The sequence below is a fragment of the Orbicella franksi genome, chromosome 11, assembly GCF_964199315.1.
Source record: "Orbicella franksi chromosome 11, jaOrbFran1.1, whole genome shotgun sequence".
Classification (NCBI taxonomy): Eukaryota; Metazoa; Cnidaria; class Anthozoa; order Scleractinia; family Merulinidae; genus Orbicella; species Orbicella franksi.
Genome location: NC_138155.1, coordinates 23,937,328 through 23,959,540, shown reverse-complemented (window position 1 = coordinate 23,959,540; position 22,213 = coordinate 23,937,328). Strand labels below are relative to the sequence as shown.

Genomic DNA, 22,213 nt, shown 5'->3' with positions numbered 1-22,213 from the left:
AATTCCACTTCTCGGCTCTTGACATAAACAAATGACTGTTATCTAGAACCTTGATTGAAATTCTGCTTATATGTAAGCGAGCCAGGATAACTGACTCTGTAGTTACAAACCTGCAAGTCACTTAAGCTCAATTAGCCGGTGTCACTTTCAGACTGGCCAACTTCAACAACCTGTTCGTTTGATGTAGCCAGTAACAAAAACAGCACTTCAGAACTCAATTGTATGTCTGTAAAAAGAACCACAGAGATTTTAGGCAACAACGGCATCACGAGAACGTCACATGATTTAACGCGCGCTGCACGTGCACTATACACAGGTCCCAGTTGTTCAAAGGGTGGGTAACACTCTCCACTGGCTGAGTCTCTATCAATTGGATAGCGTAGTTTGTTTTGTCAACACTCATTCACTAAACTGAGATTTATCCGGTAGATAGCGCTATTCACCCTTTGAACAACTGGTTCATTTCTTAACCATCTTCTTCGACTTAAGCATCATAAAGTAACCAACTGAATGAACGTTTTAAGGATCACTTGGAAGTTTTCTAATATTTTTATTAGGTCTGAGAGGCTCTTTACATACTCTGGCCTGCAATGGCTGTGGAGGCCCTTTCTTTTCTCGTCCCAGTACTACTTGCATAAATTAACATTTTATCCGTCTGTACTCTTATTGATGATAAAAATGAGCAAATCAGCGCGCGAGAAATTTGACAGTTATTGTAAAATATGATTATCGAGGCATTTTAATTTAATTGATTGAAATCTAGACAATTTTTTAGTGTAAAAGCAATATGAGGTCATGTAACCGCGCATTCAAATGGTATTCCATTTGAAAAATAATAATTTCAGATTTGTGAATGGCTGGCGATAATATACATACAGCCCTAGAGTGGTAGCCGTTACGTCAGTCCTGCGTTGTGCGTATGCAAACAAAACGGCTGATGCGCGCGCAGTATAGTAGACGAGATAGTTGAGGTTTGTGATTAATTCCCCCTGGATTTTACACAACAGTGTGAGTGAGACATTGATGAAAAGTTGTTTCCATGACTTGTTTTATCATCGTTGCCGACACAGGAAAATCGCTCTCTGTGATAGGCATTTCACTGCAAGAAAACTCTTTTTTAAAAAAAAAAAACCTTCTTTCCCTCCCCCCCCCGAAGAAAACGCTCGCGTAGCCGCGGGAATTCAGCGTGTGACGTCACGCTGACGTTAGTCAAGGAAACGGACAATTTCGATTTCGCATCGAGAGTAATCCGCCGATTTTGTTTTTGGTTTAGTTTGGTTCATAGTATTTAACCACAAGATGTTACATGGACGACGCCTAACCACGCTTCTTCTTATTGTGGTCCTTTTAAATCCGAGTCGAATTGACAGCGACGGAAGTCGGGGAACTCGAGGTGAGCTATTTCAGTTGGCTAGTAAACCACACGCTTTTGCGTGTAAAGATATTGAAGAAAATATATCTCTTTGGTTTTAAATGGTTTCTTTCTGATAAGATTTTTCACGTCGGGCCTAATTCACGTCCAAATTTGATAGATGCAGAATACAATGCTTAAGATTCGCTGTTTTTCCAGTTGTTTTTGTCGTTGTTGTCGGAATCGAAACCAACGACCGGCGTTAAAAAAAATAGCTAGTTTCAATCCAAATCGTAAATTATTCGAGCCTTAAGCTTATGTTTAATGGCTTGTGGCTTATTTTTACCCTGGAATTCTTAAATTATCCATTTTCTGCCCAATTTTGTTTTAAAAAAGAGGCTCATCTATGTGGACTGCAAGTTTCACGAAACAATATTGCAAACTGAATTCAATTACAAGATACCATTCAAATTTGAGCAATGGCAGAAAGTTGACAAGAAAGATAAGCTAATCAGATAAATTGTGTGAGATTTGGAGACGTTGGTTGTTTTTAAAGGCCAAAAAACGAAATATTGAAGGATTTAGCTGCGAATGACAATTTCAAAGTAAGAAAACGGTAAAAAGTTTTCCTGAAACCACTTTCAGCGTTCTGCTTTCTAACTACCTTTCGAAAATATACCTTTAGCGGAACACAAACACAAGTTAAGTAACTGGAAGGGATCGATATTCTAATACTGTATTCCTGAAAAAATGCTCTCAAAAGCTGACATTTCAGAAATTACCACTTGCTTACTTTGGGTTTGCATACGATTTTTGCATTTCTGTTGAGAAGTCTCTCGTATACTTCTTTTGGTAATAGAAACCCGGCCTTTGATTTGTAGTTATTTGTTGATGTACGGAACAATCCTTATAGCAGAAACTAGAAAATTCTTGCTGCCTAATCGTAATTGAATAAACGCCGGAGTAACCACAATTATTTGAAATATCTTGAAGCACAATCAAGCCAAAGTTTCGAGAACTTCATTTGATACGAAACTAGTTCGAACCAACAATTTGACCGTTTCGTAACAAGTAATGAGATAGTTTCGTAACAATTCTATAGCAATCTCTCAAAAATCAAACACCAGCTAACGCCAAAAATAATAAAATATGAAAAGTGCACAAAAATAACACATGAATCAGCACATGAATATAAGGTGTGATGTTGAATAACACTTCTTTACAAAAAAAAGATAAATGCAAAATGCATATTTTAACATAGTTTTACCTCTAAACAGTCGCTTTCTGTTCAGATTCAAATTGCCTTGAATTACGACAATGGGATAGCATTCATAACTTAAACTTGACGCTTTAAGAGCGTTTACTCGGGCTTCGTACCGCAAGTAAGCGTACCGAACACAATAAAAACTTTACATTGTGTCTAGATACCAGGCAGCCGGGAACTGTTTTCAAAAAACTAGTACTAGATACCCGGCAGTCTGAAATTATTATAGACTTTCCACGAAATAACTCATTGCTTAGAATAGTAGATCTTTGTTTAGAAATGTCAAGCGATTCCAGGTATTATTTTTGTAGTTGAGGAAATTTTCGAGCTTGGGCAAAATATAAAATCTCGATGTTTTGACATTTTGTCCACAATGAAAATATTTTTTTTTTTCAGAAATGCCAAGCGACTCTAAATAATGTTTTGGTTTTGTAGTGGACGAATTCTCCCAGCCATACTACAAAAATCTTGACTCACGGGCAAGGTTGTTCAAAATACTAGCTACCCGGCGGTCAAAACTTCATAGATTATCAATTTCCACAAAGATTATCGTTATTATTTGAAACCTCCAGCGGGTATTTGAGTATTTTGATCTTTGGTCATAAACATCACGAGATCATGTTATTCAATGATTTGAGTTGGCAAGTTGTCCGATGAACTTTGTGTGACTCACAGGCACGGTTTTCAAAAAAACTATATATACCCGGCAGTCAGAAATTCTTTCTGTTTTTCCACCGAAATGTCCATTCAAACCTGCTGAGAATGCTCGATTTCTGTGTAGAAATACCAATGGATTTCCGAACTGCAATTGACCACATCACATCGAAAGTCCGCCACACGGTGCGTGACATTGTTGATACCAAGACCTACTTAGTTACGGCAGATCTATTATTCTACTGTATTCTAAGAATTAGATGAATTATTCCGTGGAAATTCTATAATAATTTCAGACTGCCAGGTCTCTAGCTTTTCGAAAACACTTCCCAGCTGCCGGTTAAAAACAAATAACAGAATCAGATCAGGATACTTTTTTAACACAAAGAGTTACAGTTATACACCTGTCACTGTGAACCCCCAGCCCCTTACCCCGGGGAATCATGGGGCATGGGTGGGGCTTTGTGGGGTCTTTGACTCTTTGCCTTGCCCGAGGAGGTGGGGGATTAATTCATATTTTTGCGTTGCCTTCCCAGAGAGGTGGAGGATTAGTACATTTTAGTCCGTTGCCTAATCAATTTTAAAATAAAAATACTTCTGGGGCAGCACAGAGCAACAACTAATGATCTTGTACAACTGAGTTTATTAATCGACCGGTTTCATCGGCTAGTGAGACTTCGTCAGGATTAAACTACAAGATACAAAGATGGAACTTATTTTATACTTAACATTGTTAGTACAAAGTACGCTCCTACTGTAGGATGTGAACAACAAAACACCCACAAGAAATACGTGCAGAATATGACTAAAATGCTATGCTAGAAAATGTACCATGTAATATAACCGGTGGCTCATGGATTCAACGTTAAATCATAGGCATCATGATTTGTTTTTGTCTGTGTTTTCTTAGTTTGAACTCGTAAATGGCTCCTTTGTTATCTCGTGAGAAGGAGCATGAACTTTGCTTATCCGGCAGGCTGTCAAGCAATATAATTCGTGGGCCAACCCGTTCCGAAAACAATCCCGAACAATCCCAAACTTTTTCTTTGCAAATCACAGCATTCTCACGAAGAGCGAGAGCTGCCGCATTCTCATCCCCAGTTTCCTCGCACTACGCTAGGAACGCCTGGGACCATGACCCCTATTTGGCGACCAAATACGACGAAGACGACGACGAACGGCTTGCATTTTTAGACTCAGGTTTTCCTACGGAAGCCTTGGTAAAAAAACATGCCAAAATGCTCTAGAAAAGAAAATATTTTTACGCCACGTCTTTGGAATAGATTGCGTCCTTATCTTGCGATTTTTAGTTGAGAAATTTTGAAGCGCAACCTGACTAATGTTTTTTTTAGATTTACCGCGTATCTCGTGAACCGAATAAGTACTTGTATCAACCGAGATGGCGGGGAACCTAAGCGAAGAAATTCGAATGACACTTCAATCTCCCCGAGATATCATTATCTCCTAATTTTTATTTCTGAAGGGAACTAAGGAAAATTCCAATCATATAGTTGAATCTCTAAGTAATTGAGTTTGACCAATCCTATCTTTTCCTATTGTCGAAAGTCTTTTTTCGCTAGTTCATATTCTTCCACGGCTGGAAAGAGGTGTGCGTCTCCTTGCTAGGTCATGAGGGATTGGTGCAGAGTCTCTGACTAGCGATTCATCCGTTTTGAATTTTACATTTTAAGATGAACTCCAATAGAAAATCGAACAATTTCAGTTTTAAGTGAACAAAAACCTTGTTCTAGAATAATTTTAGGTATATAACAGTCCTTTTTTTAATTTTCTAAAAGCTAAAGATAGAAATATTTGCCTGAAATGACACCAAAAATAATTTCATGGAAAGTCGAGGAAATAAATTCCAAGTTCAGAGAAAGTGTGCAACCGCAGGTAAAATTTCATCATCAGTGTCATTTCACCAATACTTTCAAATGTTTCATATGAACTTCAAAATTTGTTTTCTACATTTAGTGTTGTTAGAAATGATCTCTTTTGAGAAGATATTAAAAACAGCCTCAGCGAATTTTGCGATACAATTCAAATCATCTTGGTACAAAGTTTTTGTCCACTTGTTACACGACCTTCTGGTGGATTCCCTCTTAATAACAAGTCATGGGACACTGATCCCTGTACAACTTTGCTAGAAGTACAGGAATTTTGGGCCAAATTTCAGACGCTCGTTTCGAGCGGGAGAAAATTTCCTGAGGCTAAAATACACCTTATTTTCAAAGCAGATGTTGATAAAGATGGCAGTGTCATAGCGGGCTCGTCAAAGAAGGCATTTCAACAAAACGACGAAACAAAGCTGATTCGTGACGTAGCCGCTGCGTTTCAACATGCGAAACATCACCACACTCACGAACGTCAGATACAGGAAAAACTGGTTATTCACCATGCTAAGGAGCCAGGCCTGGGGAGCGAGAAACATGACGAAAATAGCATCGAAAATGAAAGCCATTCTGAAAAAGATGGAGAGGTTCATGTGAAAGTGTCGGACAGGCTTGGGCGAGAAGAGGGAGCGGAGAAAGAGAGTTATTCTGGCGATGAGAGCCGTGTTGAGGTCAAAGACGCTCATTTTAATATCCATAGAAGTGATCCTCGTGGAGAGAAACGTCTGGAAGAAAGAAAAGAGATCGACCCCGAAGATGGTGGGCATGAATTCTCTGGAGAAGACGGTAATCCAAAAAAGCTTCATGTCCATGGCAAGGAGGTCCGTGACTTTAACAGCCATGGCCCAGTTGACGACGAAGACACAAGAACCGAATGGGAACACTTTCAAATGCATCTTCATTCCCACGAAAAGAACGACGATGAGTTTGGTTATATCACCAATGAAGAAGAGGAAGATGATTCTGAAGAAAACGACGACGAATCACTCTCAGGTGAACGGGACGACGATCACGCGCACATCAAAACCTTGCACGTGCATCGCAGATCGAAGCAGGTGAAACACGCACGTGATAGTCACGTGATGGGCAAGATCGTGGGAGAAGAGGACGAGGAAGTCGAAGATGGACATTCCGGAGACGGCCGAGGTCTCAACAGGATTTACGATCGGCGGGATTTACAAACCATCGAGCAAGACAATGAATCAGAGGATCATGAGGGGAGCTTAATCTTCGAAGACGAAGAAGATGTGGTGAATTTATCCGGGGCAGAAGGCCTTTCTGTTAGAGACGAAGACAAGATCCTAGAAGAGGACGACGGAGACACAGTGTTGCAAGCAGAAAAAGCCAGAAAGAAGAGAGAGGAATCAGGCAAAAAAGGGATCCCAGAAGAGAACAAAGTAGACCCACACCGGCAAACCAAAAACAACAGGAAGGGGAACAAATTCGGTAACAAAACAAAGATCCCGAAGAAAAACATTATCAGAGAAAAACAGAAAAAACCCTCTTCGAGTAAAAAGAAAGGTCCTGCAGTTAACAATCAAATCTCGCATCAATCTGAAAAGCTTAAAGTTCACGCAGAAATCGATCTCTCGCACAGGAAAAACCATTTATTTCCCAAAGGAAAGACCAGCAAAAAACCGAAAGATGCAATTTATGTCTTTAAAACTCGAAAAACCCCGAAGATTAGGGACGTGGAATCTCAAATAGGAGCAGAAAACGATTTAAACAACGATGAGGACTTTTACATTGATGAAAGCGATAAACCAAAAGAGAGAATGTTTGCTGTTGAGGTGCAAGACGTCAAGAACGACAAGGACCATGGCGAGAATACCAATCCAGGACATCGAAAGATCAACAAACGAGCGCAGACTGAAGATGGCAAAGCTGAGCGTGGTCAGGAGTTCAGGAGAGGCAACTCTAGACATCTACTGCAGTTCATGAACATGAGTGATCCTTTTAATGCCTTACCAGGTCAGTGGCATATTTGGTACATGATTTTTTTTTCGGAAAAGTTTTCCGAAGTAATTAAGCAATAATAGCACTGGCTTGAAACTCTTTCAATTCGTTCTACGACGGGTTTAAACGGTTTTGTTTAACAATCGATGCCTGTGGGAGACCAACACACATTACGCATTGTGTTTTCAATCGGCGTGTTAACACAAGATGTTCTATTTTCCGTTATTTTTGACGCAGTAGGCAAATCCTAATGTTAAAAATCACGTAGCCAGAATCGCTATCGAAGTTGGATTAACTAACAAAGAGAAACAAAAAGCTTCAAAAGCTTGGTACTTTTCCTTTCAGAGGAGAAAAATCGAAAAATAGATAGTGGTGTTAAAGGTAGAGATTGGATAGCTAGAAGGCAAGCAATTCTGCCAGGTTATTGTGCGCAATGTTGAAGATTGCGAAGACGCGTTGAAAATGCCGCGCATAATGTCATAGCTATGATTCTACGGGAGATAATTTTAGGGGTTGACACATTGTGAAATTCAGACCTTGTAGCAATATTGCAATGTCTTTCCAGGCCTTGAAAAAAATTTACCTTGATAGTTGCCTTCTTATATTGAACCATGATTTCATTTCTGCGACAGAATCCTCGACCTTCTGTTCTCACCAAGCCCTCGGTGAGAAGATAGCAGACCAAAGCATAGTCTACATTCGAACGGAATGCCGCTTGTGCCAGTGTAAAATGGGTGAGCTCATCTGCAATCCAAAGCCTGAACGTTGTGATCAACATCTTGCTAAGCCGTGTGTTATGTCAAAGGGAGAACTGTTCGATGGCGCAAGGCACTTTGATGGATGCAACAACTGCGTTTGTCGTAATGGTAAGAGATGTAAAAATCGTTGGAATCTAAACTAGTGTAAGACGGCCAAAACGGTCGACGTAACAACGGCAAATACGAGTGTACGATTTACGAGTTTATTGACAAAAATAGCGGAGACAATAACAACAGGAACAAAATAAACCGGAACGAGTAACACAAGGGTTATTGAGAATATAGCATTCGAACTAAACCAGTGCTTGACTTGAGAAGTTGAGTATAGCTCAGAATAAACCAACTGAATCAACTGAATTTGCTGAACAAATGGTTGCCAATTTATAACAGATTTGAGGAAACTGTAGGAATAACTCTAAACCAAATAAGGCTAGGGAGTGTATTTGTTGCCCACGAATACAGGATTTACCTAAGGGAACTAGGAGGTAACTTCTCCTACACAACAGGATTTAGCTAAGAGAAGTGTGTGGGAATGAATCACCAACACATACCAAAATAAGGTGTGTAAGGAAACCAAACTAATGTAGGAAAATAACCCAAATAGTAAGAAGGAAAATAATAACACAACACTAATAAAAAAGTTTGAAAATTAGAACTGAAAATGAACTAAAGTGACCTTGTCACACTAGAAAAAAAGATACCTAGACCAGGAAAGAGTATGGAACATAACGATAATGACCGGTATGGACTCTTTTCCAGACTGCGACAAGTGCTTAAAATACCCGGGGGTGGGGGATGGGGTACTCTACAGAGGTTTTGTTCGGGGAGGCTCCACCCCTAGGTCCAACCCCTTACCCTTTTGTATACCACAATTAAGACAAAAAAGGTACCCTTTTCTATACCTTTCATGGAAAAAAGGTCTCCCTCTCACGTACCTATTAAGAACACTGCATCCTTGCAAGTCAGTGAACAAAACTACAGGTGAACATCAAGCAATACCAGAAAAGATGTTAACCAAAAGATAAGTATCATTTATTCAGTTCCCGTTAACGTTACACGTGAATGACAGATTTCCCTACCCTTTCATACACCTCATCTTGTGAAATCCCTAACCTTTTATATACCTGAAGCCTGAAAAAGGTACCCCCTTAGGGCGTAGTTTCCCCGTATAGCCATTTGTAGGGAGTATCCCCCGGGGCTTAAATGTTGAGTGGTCAATTGCTAAACGGTCAATAGCAGAAACTCAAAAACCCTCTCCACCCCACCCCTTTGATATTTGCTCCGTTAGAGATTGACCATTGTGTCACGGTTACTGTGCGTTCGCAGTCCATCACATTGAGGTTCAACGTTTGTTGAGCTTTGTACCTCTGATCTGTAGATTCATAACCCAAGTCTGGAAACGAAATTAATGGCCTGGAAGAGGTATTGAAAACGACCTGAATTTTGAATACAAACGATGTGTTCTAATCCTGGGCATCAATTATATATTTTCAGGCGAGCTGCTATGCACCCGTACTCGCTGCGCCGCCGTTAATTACAACTACACCAATTACCGAACGGGTTCCGACAATAAAAGCACTCCGGAAAACCTGCTCCTGGCCATTGTGAACGAAGGGGTCGTCAGAGGCAAGGACTGGTGCATGGAATGCGATAATGTTCTAGTCTCCCCTGTGTGTGGCCCTAATTGGAAAACGTATCGATCAGTTTGCCATGCTCACCACTGCGGAGGATATAGCATCGAGGATGTAAGACAGGGAAAGTGCGAGAATTTCGTAAGTGTTTTTTTTTTTGTTAATGTAGTCTAATGCTACACACGGTCTGTTTTATTTGTGTACTAATGCTTTTCCAAACCGTTGCTGCTTCGTTCTCTTTTGAAAACAGATTGCAAATGCGACCTTTTGTCTGTTCTCTATATATTAAGAAAAACTGGCTAGACAGAAACGTTTAGAGACGGCGAACAGACCCAATTAAATTAAGACAGATCACTCTGCGGTATTCACTGAGGCGGGTCTGTTTTAAGTAACAAAAGTTCTGACCAGAAAGTTCTTTCTTCTTTTCGCCGTATTTACCAGTTAATGAACGAGCAACAGCGCCACAAACTCAAAGGGAAAGAAAGAAAAATAGAAAAATTTGTCTGACTATGGACCCAGCTTCAAGATTTTCAGATTTTGCTTACTGAACTGCACCAGGACGCTTATCTATCATCCAGTTGTTCATAGAAAACCCTTGACCAGCGACTGAAATTTTGCTATGGCGTTGTTTCAATGCTGCAATTTCATTCTCTGAATAAGTTTATCCACTACTCTTGAAACAAGCTGGCCAAGGAAATATTGGTGGATTTTTTTTGTTATTTAGGAAGTCTGGTCTCTTCTTTGTTTTAAATTGGCCCCTGAATGTTTTCAAAACTAAATTGTTATTTCAGCACCCCTGCGATGGTATCAAATGTGCAGACCACGAGATTTGCATTATAGACAGGCGAGAACCTTGCCTAGCGACTACCTCAAGGGATGGAGATGTTATTGAATGCCCACAACATCGGTGTGGTAAGAAATCAGATAAGTTATGCGTTAACTTTAATTTTGCGTCGGCTTCGAATTCTTGCCGGTTCATAAAACACACGCAATACTCTAACCAATCAGAAGAAACATGCTGTGACCTCTTCCAATCACATCACAGAAAAAAACTGAAACCAATCATGAATTGGCTGACGCGCGTTTTTCCGCGCTTGGCACACCGGTTGTAATTTTTCTCGCGCTTAGAACCAGTTACATATTTTCCCGCACGTATATTAACACTGGTATTAGCACCGGCTCTTTGCATACTTTTGCTGAGAGTTTTGATTGGTTCAATGCGTAACTTCAGTCTGTCGTGATTGGCCGCAACCGTATGTGAAACACTTCTCGTATTGTTTGTTTTCCAGTCACCCCCAAAGACAAGTTAAACTGCAGCATGGCGAAGGTGGAAAAGATGTGTGGAGAGGACCACAACATTTACATGAGCAAGTGTTCTATGTTCGGCAGAGGAGTGGCATTGGCTTATTACGGACCGTGTAAAGACGAATGTCTCAAAACTGAAGCAAAGGTGAGATTATCTTCATTATGTGCGACTTGCGTGAGTCACGGAGATTAGTCACGCAACAATACTAAGCAAATAAGTCAATCAGACGCCTGCAAAGGAGATTGTTTATAACGCTTGACGAGCTGATCCAATATCAAAATTCTCTTTGTTTGTATCTATACTTTTCTTACAGTACCTGTAAGGAGAATTTTTTAATCAAACGCGTGAAATATTTGGTGGCCTAGTCCGCAGACGTGCAACAAGGTAGCTAGAGATGTCTTGTTCCTTAGCGCAATACTCGTGTCTCGCACGCACGTTTCATACTCTCACGTTCCACGTTCGCTAGAAAGCTCTTGTCATTTTCTGGGTGAAATTCGAACTAACTTCTAAATTGAGTTTAAATTCTTTACACGTCCTTTCATTCTCAGGTGTGTGGTGTAGATGGTGTGACGTATCAGAGCTCCTGTCACGCATCTCTTCACAACAGTCACGTAGACTACCCCGGACAGTGTGACGAAGTGTATCGGACGAACAACCCTTTTCAGAACAGCGCGTTGGGGGGGCATTTCAACGCTCGCTGTAAAACTGTCTCAGAACTCCTTAGATGTCCTGGAGCAGCCTGTGAAAATCCTGTCATTCCTGAGGGAAGCTGTTGTCCCATATGTGGTAAGGAGTTCATCCCAAAAGTGAACATTTAAAAATAGTATAAAAATAGTCGACAAATTTAACAAGCCAAAGACATGGGCTGATATTAAACTGGTCTGGTCATAAAACAGGGCAGGAATTCTACAACGCGAGGGAAATGTAAAAAGCGCGAATCATAAGGTAAAAGTTTTCATCTGTCTCAATTGTTTCCAATTGCCAAAGTTGGTCTGTTTAGATTTTTGTGATAGAGATGTATACCGACCTGAAAGCATAAAGCACCATTTTTCCTTTATATTCTATATTTCCTTAGCCAAAGAGTGCATGCGCGCAACTAAAGCTGTGTCGAGTCTACTAACCATTTCAAAAACCCTCTTGCACAGAATGTAATCTACATTTGTCTCAGGCCCCGTCCATACTACACGGGAGAAATTTGAAATGGCAGCTTTATTTTTATGGTTAGGCCTACCGTCCACACCAACCCGTCTCGAAAACGGGGCTATTTGGAAATGCCGGCTTTGTGTTCTAGTGTGGACGGAAAATATTTGGAAAAGGGAGCTTTTCGAAAGCAATTACATCACAATAATCATGTGAATCCCTGCACGAGTTTTCCTCAAACACAAATCCACAATGACCGGTGGTGGTTGTTGCGTTATCAAATTCCTCCGGTGTAGTACGGACGGAAAACATTTGATGCGTTTTCAGAATGAAAACGCCTTTTTAAAATTTTCCGGCGTAGTGTAGATGGGCGTTAAAGCGAATACTCAATTGTAGTCGTTTCTAACTAGTTTCATTCAAACAGGCACTGCTATAAGCATTCGATTGGACACTGCAGCAAAAGATATGATCAGCTTGAACGCCAAAGTGCAACCACCTCAAGACCTTAACCGAGTCGATGCTATCTTCACCGACCTAAAAAACCTGTTTGACCAGACAAGTCATGCTGATATGTGTCAGCTGACCATAGATCTTGTGGACACCCACGACATTTCAGTGGTTTACGAACCAATCACATCCCAGGATGAGGACACGTGCAAGCAGGTGGCGACGAAAGCTGTTGAGTTCATTAATTCTCCCGCCAAAAGTGACGTGGAGCCCGCCAAAGCGCTGCTTGCTGTCGCTGTCATTAAAGACCGCGCGGAAGGGATTGGTTTACCCAGAGCCGAGTCACTGAAGGTTAAACGGCTAATGAAGCGAGACGGTCATCATGACCATGAGCCGTTTTTCAACAAAAGTCACCGGATTCGTCTTCATCATAACCTTCTCCTATTTCTGGCGATCCTGAGTTTGTACTGGTCTACAAACCATAGCTAAACTCTGAACTGATTTGACCTTGATTCTGATCTCCAATAAATCAATTATTTCCTGCGAGTTTTTTTTTCAATTTCTGCTGGATAGAAAAATGTTCTGATTTCAACCTAATTTCAAACATTTTAATTAAAACACAATATCAAGATACATGTAAACATGTTGCTAATTTCTGCTCTTTGATGTAAATTTATTTCTTTAAGGCTGGAGAACAATAAATACTTTGTATGCTGGATATTCAATAAAAAATCTACTATGTTCTACGCCGGCGTATTTTGTCATTACGATCATTTCGCAAGTAGAAGGGGCTGACAATTACGTGCAAAGGCTACATTTCATCAGATGTTTGTCCATCACGAAAACTTTCGCGCGTAGAATGTAGGGATGGCGCAGCGGTGAGAGAGTGCTTGCCTCCCACCAATGTGACCCGGTGTCATATGTGGGTTGAGTTTCTTGTTGGTTCTCGCCTTGCCCCGAGGGTTTTTCTCCGGGTTCTCGGGTTTTCCTCCCTCCACAAAAACCAACATCTCCAAATTCCAATTCGACCAGGATAGAGGACCTGCATGAAAACCAGGTAGGGCTGATGTGGCTTCCTCTCTAAATATTGTAAATTGATTTTATTTACTTTGCGTGCAACGTTTTCAACGCGTGTCCGCTGTCTGAACGTTACGCGCAAGATAATGGCCAAATTTCATGTGTCCATTCCTAAAGCTGTTGCACGCAATATCTCGAAATCTACGCGTACAACACTGAGTGCAACGATTTAAATGTGTCCACCATCTATCATTGCAAGTAATGGCTAAATTTCATTATCTGCCATCCCTTAAGTTGTCACGCGCAATATCGCAGAAACGTTCCACTTCCACAACTTTGCGCGCAACAATTTCAACATGTATTTAATTTCTGTATATACAAAATCAGGGGCAGTTTCTGAGAACGACGCTCCATTGAAAACCGTTCTATTCAACGTTGCTCGCCTAATGACACCTAGCATGTGTACCGATAAGGAGTAACACCTACAAGAGATGACTTGCTGAATCTTTTGTGATTTTAACAACATTTTGCGACACAGTCTTTCTCCTCTATCTACAAGCTCAATTCTTCGGGTGTTAACGTTTCCTTGTAAAACGCGCACGTGATACAAAAGTCAGGAGAAGAATTGCAGTTTTTGTTAAATCTTCGTTTCAGTACTCCTACGGTTTCGGATCTTTATTCTTCATTCAAAGAATAGAACGACCATACGAGAGTGCCACGAAGGTATGTCACGTCATCACGGTTTGATCGGTTGCTTAGTTACTTCAGGAAGAAGATTGCGGCTCAATCCAGTGTTGGAGATCGGAATTTTCCGTCAGCTGATACTTATATCCCGGCTACCCGATGTACAGAGCTTGACATGCGAACCAATGCAACAGACAAGAGTTCAAAGAAAGTAAAGATGTTTCCCCGGGGGGCACTCCCATAAAAAAAAGGACGGGGTTGCTCGTCGGATAATTTTGAAAAGAACCCCTAAGAGGTACCAAGATCCTGTTTTATGGGCGTGGCTTGAAATTTTTTTCTTCCCTAAGAGGTACCAACTCTGAGACGAAGTTAAAAATCAGTTTGTTTTCAAATATCGCCTGTCATATTTTTTTCGGCTCAATAGTACCACAACAGCTCCCGCTGTGGACCGTTTGAGGCTGACCACACTAAGAGGTACGAAAACAGCGTTTTTAACCCTTAAAAGGTGCCTTACGACAAGCACCCCCGTCCTTTTCATATGGAAGTCCCCCAGGGGTTGTTTCAAGCTAGCTGAACAGAGGAAAGAAAAGCGCAAAATCAGCTCACAGCAGCTAGAATTATAAATCCGGAAGTTCGCTAAAACACTCCATTACTACCGATTCGTCATCCTCTCTTTGCCAACTCACACAAGAGCCGCCATCTTCTTCCTCTTGGAAATCTTGCGGGATGTACATCATTTCAGCGTTACCGTTGCTACGGTTACAGGAGTGGCACGGAGCCACCTTACGAAAAGCCATGCAATGAAGATGAGTTTGTTTCTGATATTTCCATCGCACAAATCCTAAAGACTCAATCCCAGCCTTCCATGATTTCATCATGGTCGCGTTCTTATTCTGGTGGCTTGAGTCGGGTGTTATTATCAATAAGAGCCCATTAGGGCGTAAGAGTTGATGAGCTTTACGGCAACAGTTCCATCTTTGTTCAGTAGAAGGAAAATAGGACAGCAGAAGAGAAAATACAACAACATGGAACAGTTCAGATGGTAAAATCTTGACTTGTTTTCCTTCTGTCAAAAAGCTCTCCAAGTACACAATCTTTGTTCTGTCTATAAGAGGAGAATCCGCTAAGTTTGACTTACATGAGTTTGTTTCATGTTCATCATTTGGATGTGAAGTTACAGTACTTCCCTGTTGCATTATCCTGCTTTCTTCAAGGCTCGTGACAAGTCTAGAGCGTTCATTTGACAAGTACTGATGTTTGGAATATTTTGTCTCTGTTACATCAACCCCACAATCAGAGTGTAAGTCTTGCTGTGAGTGTGGCACATCTTGAATTTCCAGATTTAGAAAGTCACATTCATATACCATCTGTGCAGATAAAAGAAAAAGTGTAATACGTTCAAATATCTAATATCAACCCTTAGCTAATTGTCACAAGCACACTAGCATAAGTATAGACAACATACACAGACTCGGTAAGGTGTTGCTAACTACTGTATTTTTTCGGTTATATGGCGCAGCGTTTTGTGAAAATATGCCTGTTCAATCGAAATTTGTTCTAAACTCGGGGTGTGTCTTATAGCCGAGTATGGTCGCGCCACAAAAAATAAAATTTGCCAAATTTCCCTGATGATTAAACCTGTCAAAGGACTCAAGTACTCTAAATACCGTAAACATAAAACAAATACTGCTGGTCATTGACTTTTTCAGATTTGTGGTTCAGAAAAGAACCTTCGTTTTCCTCGGTTTCGCTTTCCGTATCGAACTCGTTGTCAATTGCGTCTTCTGGATCTTCTGCTTCTTCTCCCTCCTCGTCCTCGTAATGCCAGTAGCATAGTGATACCACAGGATGTGAAGGATTTGGAAATCAGCACTGCTGGGATTTCATTCCATGCTTGATCGATCCACCTCCAGTGGCGGATCCAGAGTTTGAGCTGGGAAGGGGGGGGGGGGGGGGGGGAGGGGTGGTGGTTCTTTCACAGCCAGCTTTTCTTCTTTCTGCGATTTTTTTACCCAAAATAAGAGGGGGCCGGGGGCCCCCCCCAGGCCTCCCCTAGATCCGCCACTGACCTCTGCTGGGCGCCCGCTTCTTTCCGGAAGGCGTGTAGGTAAACGGGCCTTTCAGCATCCAAGCTTCATACTGCGCACAGACCTTCGCTTTAAACGGCTTACTGATGACTTATCCAAGGGCTACAAAACTGGAGTTAGTCCACCGAGGATCACAGCAACGTTAACGTTTCTTCTGGAAAGGAGATCTTTAACAGCAACCGTTAAATGCCCATACAAGAAGTACTTGATTAGCCTGTGTACAGCCGGATGTACACAGGCTATGCTTGATGCTCAGGCGTGAATCGAAGAAGGTACCAACATCTTATAATGTCTGCGTATATCGGCTTATGTTTATATTCATTCGTTAGTAAAAACCAGCCTTAACCCCTCGTAGTGTGATTTTCAAGTTTAACTTACTTTCTCTGCCGGCTGAAGGTCTATAGCAACTGAATAAACAACCTCATACGCGGAAAAAGGATCAAAACAGCTTCCAACATCAAGAAGTAAAAGTTTTTCACGGACTGCCGGATATCTGGTGGTAGATTCATCAGGAAAAGATGTTAGCTCAAACTTTTGGGACAAAGGTTATCATTTTGGGATAACAGACTGTTCACTGGACAAACAAAATGTACCTACACTGTAGTTGAACAAATCTTAGTCTTTTCTGTAACAAAGCAACAGCAACACTCTCTCACATCTCCAGAAAACTGCCTCTTCCTCCTCTGTTTCTCCATTAACTTTTTCAGTCCTTCCCCTTTAAAGAATTCAATTGCCGACTTGTAACACCACTCAACCCTCCCTTCAGGGGCCTGTTTCGTCCAGTGATTGACGGCCAGCTTACACATGGCTGAAGCATACTCCTCCAGGGTTTCCCTGTCATTGCAGTGGTTCTCCCAGACTTTTTTGTGGTCACCATTAGCTTCAGGAGAAGCAGACAGTAGAGAACAAATAATAATAATAATTTTAGATGGGGTATAGGAATTTTAAAAAGCGGAGGCGCAGTGACCTCATGGTTAGTGTGCTCATCCCTAGATTGAGCGGTCCAGGTTCGAGCCCTGGCTGGGGGCTGGGAGGGGGGCAACTCCCAGAAAAATCAGATGGGGGTGTGCGGCCCGCTTCCCAAATCCCTTACCCTATTTATGACCAAAAATCTGCGATATTCCCTACCCTATTTATAACCTGACCAAAAATTTGAAACCATATTTATGACCTAACCCTTAAATCAAAACCCTGTTTCAGACCTGTGTTATAATAAGTCCCCTAGTTCAGACCAATGTTAAATTACTGTAAACATAATTTGTGAAGGGCTTTTGTTGATTTTCTTTTCGATAATGACGAGAAAGTGGCCTCTTTTTAAAAACACACCCATATCAAGGCTAGAGTGCAAAAACCATACCCTATATATGACCAAAATGGCCAAAATAAGCTAAAATCGATACCCTATTTATGACCAAAACAGCTGAAAAACCATACCCTTAGGGGCTGCACACACCTATATAGCCCATATAAGGGAGTACCCCTCCCCTGGGGGGCTGGGGACACTGTGTTGTGTTCTTGGGCAAGACACTTTACTCTCACAGTGCCTCTCTCCACCCAGGTGTATAAATGGGTACCAGCAAACTTAATGCTGGGGGTAACCCTGCGATGGACTAGCATCCCATCCAGGGGGGAGTAGAAATATTCCTAGTCGCTTCATGCTATGGAAACCAGGATAAGCTCCGGTAGCTATGAGCCAGTCGGCTCCAAGGCTTCACTTTACTTAGGAATTTTAAAAGGGTAAACTTGGGTGATAGTGAACCCACCATTGGAGCATCAGCTTATCCAGATCTCCATAGCATAAAACAGCTAGTTAGGACTAATGCTGGATGGGTTGTAACACTGTAGGCTACTGCAGATGACCACTCTCCCCAAGCCCCGGCATTTTATCCCATATCAAGTTACCCTAACACTCCACATGAACCTATTTTTCCTCCCAAGTAGAGTCGGAGTAGCACTGTGAAAATCCAGTCTCAGACAATTCAGGAGTCAATGTGCCTTTTAAGTGCATACACAAAAGGGGAGTGGGAGGGGGGTAGGGCGAGGGGTGAGAGAGTGGTGGGCTACTTTTCATGTACACCCACATGCAAGATACCCCAATGCTAAGGTTAATTTAGCCACAAGTTGATCTACTAAGGTGGAGCTTGCAAAGAGAAAGATGTCTGTGATGGTGCAAATGGCATGAGGTAGAGGAGCTCAAATTTACACTGGAAGTAGCTATTCAGCAAAAACTGAATGACTTTCAGGAAGCCTTACCCCAAGGGTTCTCAAGTTCTGTGCCAAAGGAGTCATCTATAAGCCAGCTTATGTAATTTGGTTCATGCCAAAGATTATGACAGACAGAGGAGTGGTGGTGGTGGGAGGGGGTGGGGTTGGTAAAAGGGCCAACAACCATGAATTTCTGTCTTTATGGCATTTAACTACTTTGCATCAGCCAGATTTTTTAATTTTAAAACTTTTGTCGGGAATCTTCTTCTTCTTCTTCTTCTTGAAAAGCAGAATAATCAAACCATGACATTCTATCAGACATTAGTATAAATCTACTAGTGTTCTATCACGAATGCCGTTCTCTGATTGGCTACGCTACCCACTATCTATTCTGTGATAGATAGTGAGTAGCGTAGCGGTGTGCTTGTCAACAAAATGACGGCCGCTTCTTGGCGCTTTTGAAGTGTCTGTGAAGAGGATTTAGATAAAGTTTTGAACGACTAGTAGATTTATACTAAAACAATTAGATTATTCGCTCTCGATTTCTATCGCGTGATAGTTGACGAGAGCGCCACGCGATAGAAATCTCGAGCTCATAATCTTATTGCTAATACATCAGTGCGTAGTTAGTAGTATGATCAGTGAAATGTCCTGGCTAGCCATGCTGTTTGTTCAGCGTTTTTAACGCTTCTTATTTCGTGCAGGGATAATCATTTCCGCATCTTAGTGTTAGTTGATAAATTAAAAAAACTAATTTCTAACCTTCTCTTAGTTGTTTTCTTAGTCTGCCGTGCAATCCTTTCACGATATCTGAAAGTTTTTGTTGATCGCCCAAACCATCCGCCATCTTGGACCATGAGCTGCAAAACGACAGGAAATGTACAGCAGTCACTGGTTACTAAAACGTGCGCAGTCAGAAGTGATATAATTAAAAATGGCGGACGCTCAACGTGTCAAAGCAAACGTCAAAAATAGGAACCATTTGATTTGAATAAGTGTGTTTCAGCTTTGACCACACCAGATTTCAGGAAGGAACGGCGAGTTGCACGTATAGAGCCTAAGGGGCAGGATCAAACTCGAAGGCCCTACACAATCTTAAAAGAGAAAGCATCATTTGCAACGGATGTGATTTTTCTTCAAATTTTAAATGTTTGCTACGTTCAACATGCTGCCGACAGTCTCAAGCAAGCTTTCGCAGTATTTGTCTGCCCTTTGTTTTCTCCTTTTCTTCGTCGGAGCTGCAAATGGCATCAGAGAGCGCTGGCTGCATCATACTACAGATGGAAGCATTCATTTTCTCGCCATTGCGGTAGCCTTTGCAGTATTGATTTCAATCGTGAGCTGTTTGTACGGGTACAGAGATTTTGGACGCGGATTTATTCATCTTTGGATGGGTGTTCTCTTCAGTGTGTTATCCTTCACGGAGATCGCATTCGACCATTTAATCGATTCTTTGCACGACTTAGATGTCACTGACATTCTTATTATGGCGAGCACTGGTGTACATTGTCTCAAGGTTTTGGTTCAACGAACATGTTCCTCGCCAGAATACGAGTCGATATTCCTTACTCTTGAAGAGTGCTTGTTCCTACTAGGATTTCTCTCAGGCGCAACGGGAACGCTGCATTTTGGTAGCATGGTAACAATAATCCTTGCAGTAACTATGCACTTAATGGCTTTTCATATGAAGTCTAGCATTTCTCTCCTGGGTGCCATTTGTTTGTGTTTGTTTGGAAGTGTTTACTTCTTTCCTGCCAGTGATGTCAACTACAACCCGTACATTTTATCAGCCTTCATTGTCCACCTTTCCTTTGAATCACTGGTTGATATTTATTTCTCCAGGTTGTCTCTTTTGGAAACCTGGAAAAAGTTTATCTTCCAAGGACGGTGCATTCACAGATTGCAAATTCTTGCGGTATTAGTTCTGGAAGCAATGTTTTATGCATTCAGTACTCAGCTTATCAAAGAACCTGACTTGCCAGTCTACAGATTACCCATATTTGTGTTTTTGTCCATACCATGGGTGTGGTTTCATTTTATGTTTATTGTAACTTGCTGGGGATTTGTTGGAAAACTCGAGGAATGTTCCAATGTCTTGAAAGCAAGGGGAGAATTTAGTGACAACAGCATGTCAGAGGTAATGGCATCCAAAGGGCTCCGTCACTTCTGCCTGGTGTCGCAGATTGTCACGCTATATACGCTGCTGTCGACATTTCTTGTCATAGCTTCAGGATGGCAAGAAACCAACCCTGTATTCATTGGAATGCTCTTGGCCATTCTTCCAGTTGAACTTCTCATGTACGACATCCTGGCCAAGCTTGGTAAATCTGTTGGGGGAACAGCCATTGGTTATGCCATGGTCGCACCTGCCCACAAGTACAGTCCAACTGGCGATGTTGTGATTCTTGCCGAGAATGCATTCCAAGCTGTCAACACTAAAGCAATGGAACTAATAACTATTGTGTCAAGATTTTTTTCCAGTCACATGATTCACAACTTTGGCACAGACTTCTCAACAAGTGGCATTTCGGCTGACTACATTGAAAAGAAAATCACGTCATTTTTTGAGCAGCGTGTTCTTCCAGGCTTACATTATGACACTTACATTCTGTACTACAGTGGCCATGTGATAAGCAATGGAGACTGGGCCCTTACAGAAGACAAAACCCTCTCATTTGATAGCATCTTGAAGTGGTGGAGGAACACAAATGCGACAACAGGGGCCAGACTTTTGTTGTTTCTAGATACTGCTCATTCAGATAAATGGGTGGACAATATTTGGAAAGTTGAAAAAGACTTTATAGCAATCCAAACTGGAAAGCTGACAGCCACATTTGACGCTGAGCTAGGGAATTCATTTCCTTTGGGTGAACTTACCAAAATGTGGGATGATTTCAACACTACTGCTGTCAGCGGCAAGCCTGGAGACTTCTGGGACAAGAACAGCATGAAAGTGAAACCAGTTTATGGTGTTTCAAGAGAATGGTGTTGTTTTAAGTTCCATGAACCAACAGTGGAAGATATAGCTCAGCACGTGGAACAAAACTTCCCTAGATTTATCAAACCAATAACAAAGATATTCACTCATTTGCCATGCAACACAAATGTGCTCAGTGTCTTTGACTGGCTTACACGTGGCTGTCGTCGACTGAAGATGCGGTGGTTCCCTCCAGCAGTATATGATACTGGTCACGGATTTAAACTTGTTCGATAAATTTTAGTGCCAATGCTAACTAGTCACTGACTGACATTTGAAATGCCAGCCATCAGCCTGGGGTAATGCTGAGGGTGGGAGAGGACTGACATTTCAGGCTATGCGTATGCTAATAAGCCGTAAAATAGTTTTTGTTACCCTTTGGCCTCCTAGAAATGGTGCTTTTTGAAAATCAGCAAGAGCTACATGTACACTTAAGGCCATTTTTGTTCTTTTCTGGTCAAATTCTCAATTCTCCTTACAGATTGTTATACATTTATGTTCATGCTAGTTATGAGAATTTCTTGGTGCATCAGTTACATAAAACATTCCAAACTTGATTATCTTTTTTACTCCTACCACCTGTTAACTTAAAGGTGTTTGTATTGTTGGGAGAAATTGGACGACATTGATCATCAGGGTATGACAGAAATTGTGACAATCCCAGGGTTTGTTAAGTCATGACCAAAACTAAAACACAGTTTATTTAATTTAACAAAGGAAAAATAAGTACAACTTGTTAGGAAATTAAACGAAGGATTGGTCTAATAAAAAAAAAAACCTGCTTTGTATATTTTCATGTATTGTACAGAATGGTATTAACACTGTTTAGACAGGTATTAGATTG

At 41.3% G+C, this 22,213-nt stretch overlaps 3 protein-coding genes across 4 annotated transcripts; 2 read left to right on the top strand and 1 right to left on the bottom strand.

The window, feature by feature from the left end:
- Positions 1 to 855: 855 nt before the first annotated feature.
- LOC145460469 (uncharacterized) lies at positions 856 to 12,910 on the top strand. 2 transcript variants are annotated; one of them, XM_081445302.1, is made up of 8 exons: positions 856 to 1,393; positions 5,507 to 7,132; positions 7,750 to 7,983; positions 9,370 to 9,647; positions 10,298 to 10,418; positions 10,796 to 10,956; positions 11,361 to 11,598; positions 12,377 to 12,910. In XM_081445302.1, the coding sequence occupies exons 1-8, from the start codon at positions 1,300 to 1,302 to the stop codon at positions 12,886 to 12,888; spliced, it is 3,264 nt and encodes a 1,087-aa protein (XP_081301428.1). In that variant the 5' UTR covers positions 856 to 1,299; the 3' UTR covers positions 12,889 to 12,910. The 2 variants fall into 2 exon arrangements, with proteins under 2 accessions (XP_081301428.1, XP_081301427.1); XM_081445301.1 differs by having other exon boundaries at positions 5,504 to 7,132.
- Positions 12,911 to 13,037: 127 nt separating this feature from the next.
- LOC145460471 (S-adenosylmethionine sensor upstream of mTORC1-like) lies at positions 13,038 to 19,315 on the bottom strand. Its single transcript, XM_081445305.1, has 4 exons — positions 19,155 to 19,315; positions 16,785 to 17,067; positions 16,566 to 16,680; positions 13,038 to 15,467 (listed from the first exon to the last, which is right to left on the bottom strand). Exons 1-4 carry the CDS (start codon positions 19,237 to 19,239, stop codon positions 14,718 to 14,720), a joined length of 1,233 nt encoding a protein of 410 aa, XP_081301431.1. The 5' UTR covers positions 19,240 to 19,315; the 3' UTR covers positions 13,038 to 14,717.
- Positions 19,316 to 19,325: 10 nt separating this feature from the next.
- Positions 19,326 to 22,211, top strand: LOC145460470 (transmembrane protein 168-like). The gene has a single exon (XM_081445303.1). It carries the CDS (start codon positions 19,540 to 19,542, stop codon positions 21,604 to 21,606), a length of 2,067 nt encoding a protein of 688 aa, XP_081301429.1. The 5' UTR covers positions 19,326 to 19,539; the 3' UTR covers positions 21,607 to 22,211.
- Positions 22,212 to 22,213: the final 2 nt, after the last annotated feature.